This window comes from Kogia breviceps, chromosome 6 (assembly GCF_026419965.1).
Source record: "Kogia breviceps isolate mKogBre1 chromosome 6, mKogBre1 haplotype 1, whole genome shotgun sequence".
Taxonomy (NCBI): domain Eukaryota; kingdom Metazoa; phylum Chordata; class Mammalia; order Artiodactyla; family Physeteridae; genus Kogia; species Kogia breviceps.
The window spans coordinates 32,676,816-32,693,849 of record NC_081315.1 but is presented as its reverse complement, the minus strand read 5'-3'; the positions used below and the strand labels follow the sequence as shown (position 1 = coordinate 32,693,849).

Sequence of the window (17,034 nt, the reverse complement as noted above, 5' to 3'; positions counted from 1 at the left end):
ACCAAAATCTATTAGAACTAATTAACATTAGAACTAATAAATTAATTCAGTAAATTTGCAGGGTACAAAATTAATATATAGAAATCTGTTGCATTTCTGTATATCAACAACAAATTATCAGAAAGAGAAATTATGAAAACAATCCCATTTACTAAACTTTTTCTCCCTAGTATAAACAGTTTGGTTGAGGTATTGATATCTTCCACATGTTCTTTCGAACATACCTTCATTTATTCCTTCACTAAGGAAGAGAACAATAAATAGCTTAAATGTTTAAATAAATAAACATTCACCCTGGAAATGGAGAAAACAAACTTTATTATGATGATTTGAGATTTTGTGCATGGTAAAGATATACACATGAATCTTGTTTCTCCTATGTTTCAAGACAGAATTAATTTAAAGATTTATTGTAGACTAAAGCATCCAAAATACTGTGGTACGTAGGTAGCTATGAACATACAAACACTTTGATGCACAGCGTTCATTCTTTTCTTCAAATAGGCAGTCAGCATTTTGATTCATAAAAGAACAAATGATGAGAATATATCAGTATCAATGTCAGAGAGTGCAAGACTTAGTGTTCTATACACAAAACATATGAAACAGACCTATAAAGGTGGAATGTACAAAATTTAAAAAGAAAAAAAAGCAAGTGAAAACCCCTCATACTCATACATAGGATTGAAAGGCTATAGAATTGAGAATGATATAAAGAATTCTAAGAATACACTCTGTTCATGATAGAACATTCCCAAGTCATAAAGCAAAAACATTGAGTTTAAGGCTGTGTTGCTTTCAAAAGTTATTGGAAGTGCTGTACATTCATTGGAACAACATAGCCAATTTATTCATCTGTTTTAGAATATTAATAGCTTTCATACATTCTCCACAAACAGACCACACAATCACTGCCACACAATTCATCTTCAGAAAGTTTAAGATTAACATCATGATTTGTAGCTTACTGTCATTTAAAACAAAACAGAAAAATTACTTATACCAAATTTTTGATGGGCACTTCATTTCCTTTATGGCAATGCTAGATTCCTAGTTATCAAAAATATTAAAATAATTGTAAAGTTTAAAACCCTGCAACATTTACAGAATGCAACAGAATTACGACTTTTGATTTTAAGCAAAATTAGACAATGTTTGCAGCAAATAACTTCAATTTTATCCTACCTGGTAATGTCTTATTTTTAAATTATACTAAAAATATTCCTCCTTTTTCAGAAGCTGGTGAATAGGGAGGATAAGATAGAGTCCAAATGTACATAAAGATTTTTCCCATCTGAAGTAATCTGCAGATTACCTGATGCTTATTTGCTATTTTCTCCAATTAACTCAATAGGTATTACCAAAGCATTTATGTGAACCCTTCAGTGTTAAGGATCCATAGACACTTGCTAGCGTACTGCTTTTCCAGTTAACTCCGTTAGGACATACCTTGTATATTAGTAGTAGAATCAAATGTGTTCTAGTTGCATGGACCTGTTAGTATTTATGTGCTTCAAATCTAGTCAAAGAGTAAATTAAAAGAAGGAAACTTGGGGACTTTAGTTACTAGAGATTAAAGTTTGATCAAGATACTAAGAACTATTTATTTTTAATGGCTAACAGTCATAAAGGCTTTTTATTCATGTGTTTCTAGGTGGTGAAGTGACTCTCCACCCACCTCCCTGTGTCCAGCAGGGGAGATCTGTGTCAGAGATACAGTTACTAATATCTATAAGCGGGGAGGGAATGCATTGTCACCTACCTTTACATTCTAACTGGCAACATTTTGCCATAAGTGCCCAGGGGAAATCTGAATGGCTAACTTTTCAGTGCTACTTATCGTGAATGTATGACAGGTTCTGTACACTTGACAAAGAGAAATCAAACAATAATGGTAGCCCAGAAAAAAAGTCACTTATTTTACTATCCTTCTCAGTTTACTAGAAAACATTTTTCAAAGAATGTGAAAAAGTTTCATTTAAATCTTGTCTATTCGTATCTTATCAGCAGCACTTTTCCCCCTAAAATATGCTTACTAATACAGTAAATGCACATATGTATCCGAATTTGAAATGTTATCTATACTTTAACATATATGATTACACATATTTTGGGGAAAATATAGTGTTTCCTGGAGTGCCCATAGCATGTGTTTTAGTAACAGACAGTGGAACAGGTCTGAATCAAAGTACCTCTTCTTTCATTCCAGTTTTATTCCAATATTGACATGTAAAAAAATTAGCTTTGTATTCAATCTACTATAGAGATATCCAGTCTCATATGGTATGATGGCTGGTTAATTTCTAAATTCACAAGTATAATTTAAATGTGCAAAGAAACCTCTTTAAGTAAACAACTCAAGATCAATGGCCTATGACAGAATCTACATAGGAAGCCATTTTTACTTGTGAAAATAAACTGAAATTCATTTAACCAATTTTAAAAGTTTCCTTTTAAACATTCCAGGAGTTATCAAGGGTCTAGCTTATCTTTTATGCAGAATGTTAATAAACGGTAAAATGAAATTCCCTCACTAGAGTGTACGCTCTAAGGGGGCAGGGATTTTTGTCTGTTTTATCCATTACTTTATCCCCAGTGCCTAGAATAGCTTCTGTCTGGCACCCAGTAGGCGCTCATTAAATATGAATGTTTAAATTCAAAGACTTATTTCACTGACGTTAGGAAACAGTGTCTTAGTTTAACATTCAAAAAATGTCATTGATTTATTTAACTTTATCACGGACAGTCTCAAATATTTTGAAAATTCTACCTAACTAAAAAAATACTAAACCTAAATGTAATCTTCCTGAAAAAAATTTTTTTCAGAGGTTGATTTGGGCATAATAAATTTGATAGATAATTAGAAGATTTCCCTTCTAAATTTAAAAAGTCCTATATAAGAGAATGGCTGGATTATAAATTAATAAGCAAGAAACATCACATTCATATGGTTATACATGTGGGAAATGTTTTCTTATAGTACAGTTTTAAGGTGCTTTCCGTGAAAAAGGTCCCAAGGTCCTTATTGAAAATGCCAAACATGACATCCTGTTTGGTAGAACTGAGTAGAAAATTAAACAGTGGAAATAGATCACATCTTATTTTACAGTATTAGATTGACTAAATTATTCTTAACATTTTTCAAAATGCATTTATACTTAAAGTTAAATGTAACTCAAGTTGAACTTTTTTTTCTTCTGACCTGTTTTTTGTTTTGTTTTTGAAAGCACAGAAGGCCATTTTCTGACTAAAAGTCAGCCGATACAAGCCTTCCTGGAAAATGGCAAAAATTACATCTGCTTTAGGGCTTGCTCTACTAGGACGGCTTTAAACTGTGCAGTTAAGGAATGTACTGAAGATGCTTCTGTCTTTCAGAGTGCTGCCTATTTCAATACACCAAAGATTCAGCTATATATATCTATATATGATACATTCTACCCTACCCTAATCATGTATATATAGTCCTTTAATGCCTCTACTAGTCATTAGACAATGATAAATAACCATAACATGCCCTTACCTGTAATGCTTTTGAGATAACACAACTTTGGTAACACTTGTTTCTAAAAGGAAACCATTGATCAATCACATGCCTTTGGTTGACACCATCAGTCCTCCAAAGGGCTGCTTATGGCTCTCTGTCCTAGGATACTGGTGTCCTACTACATGTGCTGACATTTTGCAGGAGGTAAAGCTTTCGCATTCGTGAAGTGGGAAAGGAGAGACACATGTGAGAACGGGGCACAGAAAATGTGACTGACTTTATCTTGATTACTTTCCAGTGCATTAACCTGGAGTTAACGGGGCCGGTGTAGTATGCTTTTCAAAGTATTAGCAATTTCAGGATTCCCTGAAAATGAACTTTGTTTTTTGATACAAGGTGAGCAGGAGAGAGATGAAAAGAACACATGAAGAAGATCTTCGCTCTAACTCAGAAAGGATGGGAAATTTGCATTGATTTTTTTAAGTGCTAAACTCAAGACACTTGCTAATCCCAGCTGGGAGGATTTTGCAAGACAGTTTCCGTTTTTCCCAAAGTAATTTATACGTAGCTACTGATAACCCAAAAAATGTCACAAGGGTAATACCTACTGTAAAAGTGAGGTTAGAAGATCCCCTGGGTCTTGTGACCGAGGTTAAATAAAGTATATAACTATAACAGATTTTGTTTTTGTTTTGTTTTTGGAAGCTCTGCGCAAAAGCTACCACTCACAGGATTAACAAACACCTTTACATATTCTAGTTGCTTTTTAATGCTTATTTGATTTGCAAAATTAGTTTAACTACATAAATCCCTGTCCTATAAGCCATAGTTCACAGGTGTAAAACTGCAGTTTTTACAGATCCAGTAAAAGAGATTTCTTTTGTTTTTCCAACCCTAAACGTGGATTATGGAAATCAGATATGCAGTTTTTAAGGAAATCGTTACATTCAGAAATAACCTTGGAAAGTTCACCGATGATTCCTTCTAGCATGAAAAGTCTAGTATAATCTGGTCCTGCATTCAGAAATCCATTCCAGTTTATGTGTAAGATCTTTGTAAGGGGGTGTCCAGTTGCCCACTGTTACTGTAAGTACCGATACACCTTGAAACAGTGGTTTCCAGAGTCTGCAACCACCACGTGGCCGTCTGAAGTTAGGGCCAGGCCTTGGGGGCCATAGAGTGGGTCAGCAGATGTGTTAATGTAGGACAAAAACGATCCACTTCCATCAAAAACCTGTAAATATAAAGTCAGAGTGTAACAGGAAAAGTTACAGTAATACGATGAAATAGGGGTCAGAAAACCCTTGATGCTAATGTTTTTAATATAGAAGCATGTGTGCAACCCCCCAGGTTTGTTCAGGTCACTATCACAGGAAACCCCTCCCTCCACTTACCTTGCTTTCCCTCCCCTCACTCTCTATGCCCCACAGTCACTGACAAGGAATGTGCCATTGGCCACAGGATCTCACTTATACTCTTACAGTGGTCACAGGTGAGGGGAATGGCCCTGGACGCTGCCTGAAGAATAAAAGATCCTTATTTCTCTCACTCTAAGCTTATTCCCAATCATAAGAGAGAAAAATCAGCAAGTAGACCACAGAAGAATGTCCTGAGTCACAAAGTGCAACGAGAAAAGAGAAATTACTTTTTTCCTTTTCAGAAAAGAGTAAGTTATACGAAGTCAATGGTTCAACATGTACATTTAGATAGAAAGTGGTCTTTTTTGGTCTGTAAGCTTCTGCTGTGAGGAAATAAGAGGAACACTCCTCCTTCCCAGGCCCAGGCTGGTTTCTTTCAACCATTCTGGTTGGCCCGTAGGGTGTTTCAAAAGGCAGGTGTGATGACGGCCACAATATAAACAGCTTAGCATATGTGGTCCTATACAGAACTGCTTTGTGAACTTCGTTCCCTGTCTGCTTCTGGCTTCCCATCAGATATAGACGCCTCTTCCAAATGTAGAGGTCCACTGGGATAATTAAGCAAGAGAAATATACTGGAGAAATTAAAGCATACAGTGTTCCATGTAAAGTCTCAACCCTTTTCCTGAGAAGTGGATACCTATATCAGATTCAACTGCTCAGCTGCTGTCCTCACAGTAACATCAGAATGCTCCTAGATTTACCCAGAGCACCCTGTGGTGCTCTGCAAAGTGCACTGCACAGACCCACACAGGCGAGGATCGATTGCCCTGTCTGTACATGCATGTTTAGATACATGCGGGTGACTACACAAGAGACATGGGAGAAAAGAATAGTCTTTCTTCAGTGAGGACTGAAAAGCTTTGCTCTTAATTTAGAGGAAAATCAAAATTTTGTGTCACGGTCCCCTCTGGTAGTCTGACAAAGACTATACAGCCCATCTCAAAATAGTGTTTTAATAGTTTTTTTTTCCAGAATGTAACCAGTTTTATTATCACTTATATCCAATCAAAATGCCAAATGCCATTCAAGATACCACTATTCCTAAACCAGAGAAACATATTTGAATTAATTGTTGTTACTCTCTTTTTTGGTTCACTTTTTATTTTGAAATAGTTACAGATTCCTAAGAAAGTTGCAAAGATAGTACAGAGAGATTCTGCGTACCCCTCATCCAGTTTCTCCCAATGGTTACCTCTTCTATACCTGTGGTACAATATTAAACCCAGCAAACTGACATCGGAATGTGTGTATATAGTTGTACATTTTATCACAAGTATAGATTAATGTAGCCACTGCAACCCCCGTACAGAACTATTCCATCTTCACAAAGATCTGCCTCATGCTGCCTCTTTACAGTCACACCCACTGCCCTTCTCCCAACACCTCTAACTCTTGCCAGCCACTACCTGTTTTCCTTCTCTGTAATTCTGTCATTTTGAGAATGTGACCTAAATGGAATCATACAGCATGTGATCTTTTGAAAGTGGCTTTTTTCCCACTCAACATGATGCCCTTGACATGCATCTAAGTTGCTGAGGGTATCATCACTCTGTTCCTTTTTAACTGCTGAGTATTATTCCATAGTGTGGATATACCCATTTGTCTGGCCATTAATCTTCTGAAAGACATCTTGGTTATTTTCAGTTTTGGGCTATAACAAATCAAGTTTCTATGAACAACAATGCAGAGGTTTTTCTGTGGACATAAGTTCTCATTTCTCTGGGATAAATACCCAGGAGTGCAATTACTGAGTTGTATGGTAAGTGTATGCTTAATTTTTTAAGAACCTGCCAAACTATTTTCAAGGCCGACTGTAATTTTACACTCACACTAGCAATGTATGAGAAATCTAGTTTTTCTGCATGCTCACCAGCATTTGATATCATCGATATTTTAGTTTTAGCTATTCTAATAAGTGTGTGATAGTATCTCATCATTGTCTTAATTTGCACTTCCCTAATGTCTAGTGATATAGAACATCTTTTCATGTTTATAACCTCTTCAGTGAAACTTCTCTTCATGTCTTTTGCCCATTTTCTGATTGGACTGTTTGGTTCTTTTATGTTGAATTCTGAAAATCATTATATATTCCAGGTATAAGTCCTCTGTCAGATAGTATGGTTTATCAATATTTTCTCCCAGTTTGTTGCTTATCTTTTTATCCTCTTAACAGTCTTTCACTGCACAAAAGTTTTTAATTTTGATAAAGTCCAGTTTATTGATTTTGTTTTTTTATGGATCATACTCTCAGTATCATGTCTAAAAATTCTTTAGCAAGCCATATGTCCCAAAGATTTTCTCTTAGAGTCTTCTAAAAGTTTTATAGCTTTACACTTTTCATTTAAATCTATAATCTTTTTTGAGTTACTTTACATAAGATGAGGTTCATTTTCTTTCCTTTATGGAGATCTTAATTGTTCTAGCACCTCTTGTTGAAAAGGTTACCATTCCTCCATTAAATTGCTTCTGTACCTTTGTCAAAAAGTCAGTTGGCTGCACACATGTGGGTCTATTTCTGGATTCTCTATGCTGTTCCCTTGACCTATGTGCCTATCCCTCCATTAATACCACACAGTCTTGATTACTGCAGCTATGGAATAGCTATATAACAAGTCATGAACTCAGGTAGAGGGATTCCTCTCTCTTCTTTTTCAAAATTGTTTTAGCTATTCTAGTCCCTTTACTTTTCCACATGCATTTTAAAATAATCTTGTCTATATCTACAAGAATTCCTGCTGCGATTCTGTGTTCAACCTGTATGGCAATTTGGGGAGAACAGACTTTTTTCTTGAGTCTTGCAATCCATGAACACAGTATGTCTCTCCACTTATTTAGATCTTTTTTTCATTAGCGTGTGAGCTTTCAGATACACATACTAGACATGCTTTGTTATTATAACTAGATATTTCCATTTTTTCAGCAATTTTAAGTGGTATTGTATTTAAAATTTTGGTTTCCACGTGTTCCTTGCTATTATATAGAAATACAATTGAGTTTTGTATGCTGATCTTATATCCTGTGACCTTGCTGAACTCTCTTATTAGTTCTAAGAACTGTTTTGTAGATTCCTTGATATTTTATGTAAACAGTCATGTTCTCTCCAAATAGGGATAGTTTCTTTCTTTTCTTCTAATTTGTAATCTTCTTATTTCCATTTCTTTCTTTATTGTATTGGTTGGAACTTCCAGCACTAATGTTGAATAAGAATGGTGAGAGCAAACATCCTTGCCTTGTTCCTGATCTTAGAGGAAAAGTTTTCATTCTTTCACCATTAAGTATGGTGTTAGCAGTAGGTTTTCATAGACATTCTTTATCAAATTGAGAAAGTTCCTGTATGTTCCTAGTTTTCTGCGATTTTTAAATCATGAATAGGTATTGAATCTTATCAAATGCTTTTTTCTGCATAAATTGATATGATCATATTATTTTTATTCCTTTGCCTTTTAATGGGGTGGATTACATTGATTTTTTAAAAATTCTTCCTTTATTACATTGATTTTTAAATACTGAATCAGCCTTGCATTCTTGGAAAAAACCCCACTTGGCCGTGGAAAGATTTTCACATATTGTTGAATTCTATTTCCTAACATTTTAAGGAATATTAAAATATTCCTCATTTATAATCATGAGGAATATGGTCTGTACTTTTCTTTTTTGTACTGTCTTAGTCTGATTTTAGTATCGTGGTATCAGAAGCTGAGTTGGAAAGTGAATTGTAAAGTGTTCCCCTGTCTTCTATTTTCTAGAAGAAACTGAACTGGTGCTAACTCTTCTTTAAATATTTGGTAGAAGTATCCAGTGAAACTTTCTGAGTCTGGAGATTTCCTTTGGGGGAGTTTTTAAATTATGAACTAAATTTCCTTAATAGCTGTAGAGCTATTCAAATTATTTACCTTATATTGGGTGAGTTGAGGCGTTTGTACTTTTTGAGAAATTGGTCCATTTCATCTAAGTTGCCAAATTGATGCGTGTAGAGTTGTTCACAGAATTCCTTACTATTCTTTTGATGTCTGCAGGGTCTGTAGTGATACTAGCATTTTCTGTCTTTTTTTCTTTGTCAGTCTTGCTAGAGGTTTGTAAGCTTGACTGATCTTTTCAAAGAATAACAGTTTGATTGATTTCCTCTTGAATGTAAATGATTTCTGATACTATCTTCACTATTTCCTTCCTTCAGCTTGCTTTCAGTTTTTGCTCTTCTCCTAGCTTCTTGAGGTGGGAGCTTGGGTTCTTGATTAGAGACATATTCTCTTTTCTAATGTAAGCATTTAGTGTTATTAGTTTCCCTTGCAGGTAGAATGGTGGTTACCAGAGGATAGGGATAGGGGAGAAATTGGTCAAAGTGTACAAACTTCCAGTTATAAGATGAATACGTCCTAGGGATCTAATGCGCAGGGTGCTGATTACAGTTATAATACTGTGTTATGTACTGGAAAGTTGCTAAGAGAGTACATCTAAGTGTTCTTACCACAAAAAAAAGAAATGGTAATTATGTGATGTGATTTTGAAATATATAAGTGTATCAAATCAACATGCTGTATACCTTAAACTTATACAATGTTCTATGTCAGTTACATCTCCATAGAGCTGGAGGAAAAGAATTCCCTCTCGGCAATGTTTTAGCTGCATTCCACAAACTCTGATATGCAATATTTGCATTTTCATTCACTCCAATATATTTTTAAACTTTCCCTGAGACCTCCTCTTTGACTCATGGGTTATTTAGCAAAATAATGTTTTTAAATGCATAAGACAAAATACATGGGATTATAAAGGAAAACAATTATATTAAAATAGAGTTATCAAAGTGCTACAGAACTGTGACATAGTAATATGGGTGCTTTTTAAATTAACACATTAAATAACAAAGAACAACGATAGGTCTAATGATGACTGTAATTTTTAAGTAGTGATCAGTATAAATGAAAATTTGAGATGTCTACAATTGTAATATGAAAGTTTCTGTAATTTCTCTTGGTGACAAAGTTATAGGTATTACTATAAGTACTGTGATTATTGCCTACATTCATAATTAAAGGGAATTATAATTTTCAGTTAGAAGTTAGTAAAAATAATGATGTAATAGTTTTGTTCAGTGGATCTCTTAAATTCTAGCTACAAACACTTTTGGGGCGTGTGGGATACACGCTAAGAATCCCTGATGAGAGGGTTTCACTCTGGTAATATGTTGACTTTTTTCTACTCCACCTTCTTTAGTTTGATTATTTACAGTCTAATTACCTAATCAATGAACAAATGGAAAACATTCCAGTCTGGGGTACAGACGATTCTCCACTTTCAACAAACACCAATCACTGTAAACAAATAAATCCGTATTTTAATCTACCTGGATTCTGCTGTTTCCCCAGTCTGCTACAATGATGTTTCCATTTGAATCCACTGCTACACCTGTTGGAGCATTAAACTGCCCATTTCCTTCTCCATTTGAGCCAAACTTCAACATGAATTCTCCTTCCTGATTAAACACCTGTATGAAATATTTTAAGATTATTTTATTTTAAATTAAAATAGTTAAGCAAACATTATGGCTTTTAAAAATATCTGAGCAGGTTACTTAAGACATTCTTAAAAAAGAGGGGGGAAGTCTACAAGCTAGACCTCCATTCACTTGTGGTTCCCCAATTTACTGTCTAAATCTGATTTAGCATTTGTTAACCACTTCTTTTTCTAGCTTATATCTGGTTATATTACTATGTGAAAAGACTTTTGTTATAAATTATAAAATATATACAAACATAAGCTAATACGAGTAAGTAGAGCTGTAATTTCCAACATTATTCTTTCTGCGTTTAAATAAACAGCTAATTTTAAGGACAGGCATTGTATTTCTAACAGGATGGAGGATCACTCAAAGTTGAATCAGAAAGTAAGAGCTTTTTGTTAAGCCAGATACTCAGAATTTACTACCATTATACTAAGTCAACATAACAAGAAAGGGTGGTAGGCTGGACCACGCATTTATAATAAGGAAAATTCATTGAGTGAGTGAGTGTGTGTGTGCGTGTATGTGTGTGTGATGGCAGCAGGTGAGGAATAAGAAAATGACTTTTAAAAATAGATTTTCTCAGAATATATTTTAGTTAGAATAGAGAGTTTATACAACCCTAAGGCTTTGATGAATAGAGCCCATGAGAGAGGGAGGCTGACGAGAAGTCGGGGCTAAACAGAACTCTTAAGAACTCTCAAATTCTCTAATATCTGATATGGTCAAACACTGGGCTGTTGTGGTTAATTAAATATTCTTATTAATAGAGTGTTACTGTATATGTATCAACTGCAGATTACTCAGATTACTAATCTTGAGAGAATTAATATTTTATTATGTGTTTAATGATAAGACTATAGTAAGCATGATTTTATCGCGATGATTCTGGTGATACTTTGAAACGTCTTCGGGAATTATTTTAAGCTTCCATTATCATGCAACATGTGTAGAAGTACTCATTAACGAATCAGAAAGTGTTACATACAAGGCACCCATGAGGGTAAGGTTCCTAAAATATGGACCCAGGGCTTCCCTGGTGGCGCAGTGGTTGAGAATCCGCCTGCCGATGCAGGGGACACGGGTTCGTGCCCAGGTCTGGGAGGGTCCCACATGCCGCGGAGCGGCTGGGCCCGTGAGCCATGGCCGCTGAGCCTGCGCATCCGGAGCCTGTGCTCCGCAACGGGAGAGGCCACAACAGTGAGAGGCCTGCGTAACACTTTAAAAAAAAAAAAAAAGAGCATCCTAGAATCAAAGTGACCAAATAAAAAATTGTTATTTAAAAAAAAATAAAAATTAAAAAAATAAAATAAAATATGGACCTGAGAGAGGTCACTATGTCTGAGCACAGATCTAATCTGAAGATGATCTCAGGACCTTTTAGAGATTCTCCTATTGCCATCTCTGTGGTTATAAAAGATTAAAATGATGCTATTTCTTTTACTTTCTTTTTTTGTCGTTTTGTTTTTGGTTTTGGGGTTGTTTTCCGCCGCACCACACAGCATGCGGGATCTTAGTTCCCTGACTGGGGATCGAACCCACATGCCCTGCAGAAGAAGCATGGACTCTTAACCACTGGACCACCAGGGAAGTCCCTCTTTTAGTTTCTTATGATGGGAAAGTGAGACACTCCATCTCTAAAGCCTAAACTTTCTTTAAGGTTAAAAAAAAGCCATGACCACTTCCTGAATTAATTACATACTTGCCAAGTAAGTAAGTTACCTCTTTGATTCTTTGGAAAGGACAGAGACAGGAACCAGCTTTTCCTAAAATATCATTGAAAATCTTTCCTGACTCTTTTTACCTCCTTCACATAAACCTTCTAGTTTTAAAGACCAAAAGGAGTGTTTGTATGCTGGCTAGGACACGACTAATTATTCTCTGATCTTTCCCTTATTAAGTTATACGGGGGAGGGATAAATTAGGAGTTTGGAATTAATATATACACACTACTATAAATAAAGTAGACAATCGACAAGGACCTACTCAATAGCAGAGGGAACTCTACTCAATATTCTGTAATAACCTAAGTGGGAAAAGAATCTGAAAAAGAATAGATAGATATATACATACATGTATAACCAAATCAGTTTGTTGTATACCTGAAAATTAACACAACGTTGTAAATCAACTGTACTCCAATACAAAATAAATATGAAAAAAGAAGTTGGACAAATAATTGTTTTGTTCGCTTGTGTTTATCTTTCTGAGTCAGTATGTTTCCCTTGGCATAATTCAAACAGCTTACATGCTTCTGCTTCATTTTGAAATAATGGAGAAGGCCAAATTTAGTCTTAACTATTCTGCAATGAGAAAAGGGTATACAGTGAAGGGGGAGCTGAAGAACTAACTAGCCCACTCATTAGCCCTGACCTACAGGTCTGGTTTTTACATTTACCAACAGAGAAGTGACTTGAATACTAGAACCCTGCTTAACTGCCCTATGTTATAAAGGAAACAAAAGCCCAACTATTCCATAAAAGCTATATGGCAACAACTGTCAGAGAGAAGAGAAAAAACAAAATGACTAGGGGTTTTTTTTCCCTCTAAATAAGAGGAAAATTGAGTTTAAATAACTAAACTGACTCTACACTACTGAAAACTTAAAGTGTTTTCATAATCTTAATTATGATTTCACATATTTTCTATTTTTCCCATCTAAAAATGTCATTCCATTATTTATAAATTATTCAGATGAAAACATAGTAAGAGGCAGAAGTATGAGCTGAAGTCTTTTTTATAGCTTTGCTTTTTTTTTTTTTTTTTTTTTTTTTTTGCGGTACGCGGGCCTCTCACTGCTGTGGCCTCTCCCGTTGCGGAGCGCAGGCTCCGGACGCGCAGGCTCAGCGGCCATGGCTCACGGGTCGCGGGCCCAGCCGCTCCGCGGCATGTGGGATCCTCCCGGACCGGGGCATGAACCCGTGACCCCTGCATCGGCAGGCAGACTCTCAACCACTGCGCCACCAGGGAAGCCCCGATATAGCTTTGCTTTTTGATAACAAATTTTTATAGCAAGTTTTTGTAAGTCGGACGATAATCCTTTTCTGATTTCAAAATTCTGCTCACCTCAATACCACCTCCACTTGGAAGTCTTCCCTGATGATCTTAGCAATGGACATGTATTTTCTTCTGGATACCTACAGAACTTTATATGTACCTATTTTTAAAAAGTCATTCATTGCTCCTGCCTTGCATTCTGGTCACTCACATATGTTTTATTTCCTCCTCCAGCACCTGTCAGGGCTGGTAAACAGGAGCCCTCCCACATACCAACACTAGGTGGTTCGGAGAGTTGCCTGGAGCATTGCGACGGGGAAGGCTCTGAGGCCACAGGTGTGCTTAGTAGAAAAGAGCAACCTGATTAACATCACTGTCTTCTGGTAGGGGTGGGCAGCACCTATGCCAGGCTTTGCTGGCCTTTGACACTGTGAAGATCTATATGCATTTTCTCCTCGTTGAATGCGCTACAGTTAAATGAAGGATTCCTCTATAAAGAGAGTGAAGGGCAGGAAGCGTAATACTAGCCAAGTAATACTATCCTTTCATAGTTATGTTCATCACACAGGACTGTTACAGCCCCCTGGGAGGACCGTCACAAGCCCAGGCCCTGCTGCCTCTTTGCTCTCTGTTTCTCTCCTCCTCCAAAGATTTTTCCCACTGTCCTCTTCCTTTTACCAAGGCTGGGCATTGAGGGAGGAGGGGGCGATGAGGATGGAGCCCCACCACTATGGTAGCAACTCTGGAGAGACTACATGGCAGGAAGCAGCCTTACAAGTAAGCAGCAGCGGGCACCATTGCCCCTCATCCTGCCCCGTCACCATGGCCCACTGTGCTCTCCTCTTTGCGCAGGGACTTGACACCCATCTCAAAAGCTCAAGCCCTTCCCATTTATTCAGGTTAAAAGTACCTTCTTCCAGGAAGAGCTGGGGAAACAAAGCAGTGAACAGAGAGTACCTACGGGTGCTAAAATCCTATCCCCATGTAGCTGTTCTAGCTGTCAACAATGGCAAATTGTTTTCAAAGTTTGGTTGCTCCACGGTTGTCTCTAAGTGCAAACTTTAGTCATTGGCCTACCACCTGTGCTGTTTTCTTATCCTCCCTCACATTTGAAACGCCTCACTTTAAAAAATTTAAATGAATTTCCTTGCAAGGAAAACTTTATATCACTTCTATAAGTGCAAACCAGTATGACTTGATGTAAACAGAAGGTAACTCTAAAAATATATACACAACTCTTAAAAGAAAAATGTGTGCCAGTGCACTGCCCAGGACCACCTGGCCTCCCCCACTTCAATGGAACACACATCACACTTTGAGAAGCTTGGTCTAGAATGTTATTAAACATTTTCTCTTTTCGGTAAGTGAGACATTGGTTTTCAATCACTTTAGTGTTTCTTGGTTTGCTCATAATAAAGGTCAAATCTCTCTTCTCTCCTCTACCTAGTAAGAAAGATGTACTACACTATTTTGGAGAGGGGGTGGGCGTTGTTTTCTCAGGAACACCAAGCGTGTGAAAGGATTCTAAGATGTATGAAATACACTACATGAATGCATGCCAGGGCTATTTCCCTCCCCAAATCTGTTGCTGTAGCAGAGTTCTGATATCTAATTTTGTTTGAAAGGTCTTATAATGCAGAAAATTGAAAAAAGTAATCCATTTTAATTTACTGAATAGCCACAAAACGTTAAGCTTCAGAAAGTTCTGCCTCTCTAAGTTCAAGCAATTGCTGTTTTGAATTTCATTTTCAAGTTATCTCCATTGACACCAGTTTCAAGTTAAGAAACTTATTGCCACCATATTTTGTTCACTTTTCTGACTCTCCAAAGTCTGTATGTCCAAATTAAAACCTGAATCTTTAAGGAGAAACAAAAATCTACTCTTTTCTTCGGCTACCTGCCCTAGGTCCTGTGTGTAGATATGAGTGTTGTGTTTTCTCCCAGACTGAGTCCTCAATAAAAGCAGTTAAAAGTTAACAACAATTGATGTGTTTATGGTACCTTGACAGAATGATTATGGAAATCTGTAACAATAATCTCATTATTGCTATTTACAGCTGCGAAATGGGGACCTGAAATAAAGATAGGAAAAAATATGTGACGACCATAACAACTAAAATGATTACAACAACACAATAGTTACGAAACTTCATATATTAACTGAGTTATTTAAGAAAGAACAAAGAACCGTAAACTCCGTCCTTGAAAGGTCATTCAGCCTGACCTCTGGCTCCAGATAACATGAATTCGATAGCATTCTACACTTGTGACTGTCTACTCTGCCTTCTTCCAGATCAAGCTAAGAGCTCCAGCAGCCCTCGTGGAGTGGAATGAGCAGTAAAAAGCATCAGGGGTCATTCTCCGCACCACATCTGCCAGCTTCCCTGAGAGTCACACAGGACCCCCAGCTCTCACCGAGGAGAGACATGGCAACTCTTAGCACCAATATGTAACATTTTTTTCAAGTAGAGCAGAAACCCACACTTTATAATTGGGGGTGACATTCAGAACCTGGCAGAACTGGAGACAAAGCATAAAGAAAGGTTATGCAAATTAACGCGAATTGCCAAAAGCATCCTTTCCAAAAGAAAATTAATCAACTGTTTTCAGCCTCTTCTTGCAGATGTAAAAAACGAAGTGATTGCAAAGTGGCACACCAGACAAAGAAGGAAAAGAGACCGCCTTTCCTGTGCTTAGCAAATATTCTAAACTCCTGCCCTCTTATAATCACCTAGACAGGTGAAAAAATATTCTCATTCAGAAGCTCTTTAAATAAAGCTACAGCTAGGTGGAACCAGGAGGTTCTCCATGGCTCCTCAAACATTTTTATTTAAAAAATATTTTATTAAGCTTATATTTCATTTAATGTTGATATTCGAAGGTTAGACTTCTGAGTTGTAAACTGCCACCAATAAAAGCCACACACGGGCTGCAGTTGAACTCACTGTGGGCGGAGTCATTGAGCAGTATCTAACCATGCTTTTGCTTAGATTCCATCCCCAGTATCTTTCCCAAAGCCAGCAAAATCACTGGGGATGAGGCGTCTTCAACATGCTCCAACATCATGCAAATGTGAGCAGAAGAGGCATAAAAAAGGGGGTTTACATATTACCATCGAGTGTACCTGCAAACTGCCTGTCCCCATTTCCTCGGCTACCAAACCTGGTGACTATTTTCCCGTTTGGCTGGAAGATAAACACGCAGCACGCCTTGTTATCCACCACGATGATGTGCCCGTTGCGGTCCACAGAAACTCCTTTGGGCCCCATCAACTTTCCTGATCCGATTTTTGTCTGTTAGAAACAAGTGCAGAAATGAAGTTGAAAGCACGACAGAACATGAAGACAGACACTGGTGTCAGCAAACATTTACTTGACTGTTCAAACAGAGGTGCACAGTGCCACAATGAGCGTCTGTCTTGGAAAACTGTCTTTGTCACATCCATTATCTGTTACCGATATTTACAGGAAATCATTTTTTTAAGGAATCACCACCGAAATTGTTCTAGAATCTCCTTAACTAAGGGCACAGTCCCCTTGTAAAGAGGCAGTGTGGTATAGCAAGAGATCGCCGGGTGAGGAGTAGGAAGGCCGTCCCACACCTGTCACTTGCTTCGGACACACCTGATAAAG

The 17,034-nt window shown here is 37.1% G+C and overlaps 1 protein-coding gene across 17 annotated transcripts in view; it reads right to left on the bottom strand.

Moving 5' to 3' along the window:
• Positions 1-297: 297 nt before the first annotated feature.
• TRIM2 (tripartite motif containing 2) overlaps positions 298-17,034 on the bottom strand; it is a 169,966-nt gene continuing 153,229 nt past the window's right edge. For 9 of the 17 annotated variants that reach the window (XM_067035685.1, XM_067035684.1, XM_067035678.1 and 6 more), the window contains 4 exons: positions 16,515-16,695; positions 15,404-15,474; positions 10,250-10,390; positions 298-4,718 (listed from right to left, as the gene is read on the bottom strand). In XM_067035685.1, the coding sequence (XP_066891786.1) occupies positions 4,566-4,718; positions 10,250-10,390; positions 15,404-15,474; positions 16,515-16,695 (546 nt within the window). In that variant the 3' untranslated portion in view covers positions 298-4,565. The remainder of the gene's footprint in view (positions 4,719-10,249; positions 10,391-15,403; positions 15,475-16,514; positions 16,696-17,034) is intronic. The other 8 variants (XM_067035688.1, XM_067035680.1, XM_067035695.1 and 5 more) reach the window with 1 other exon arrangement.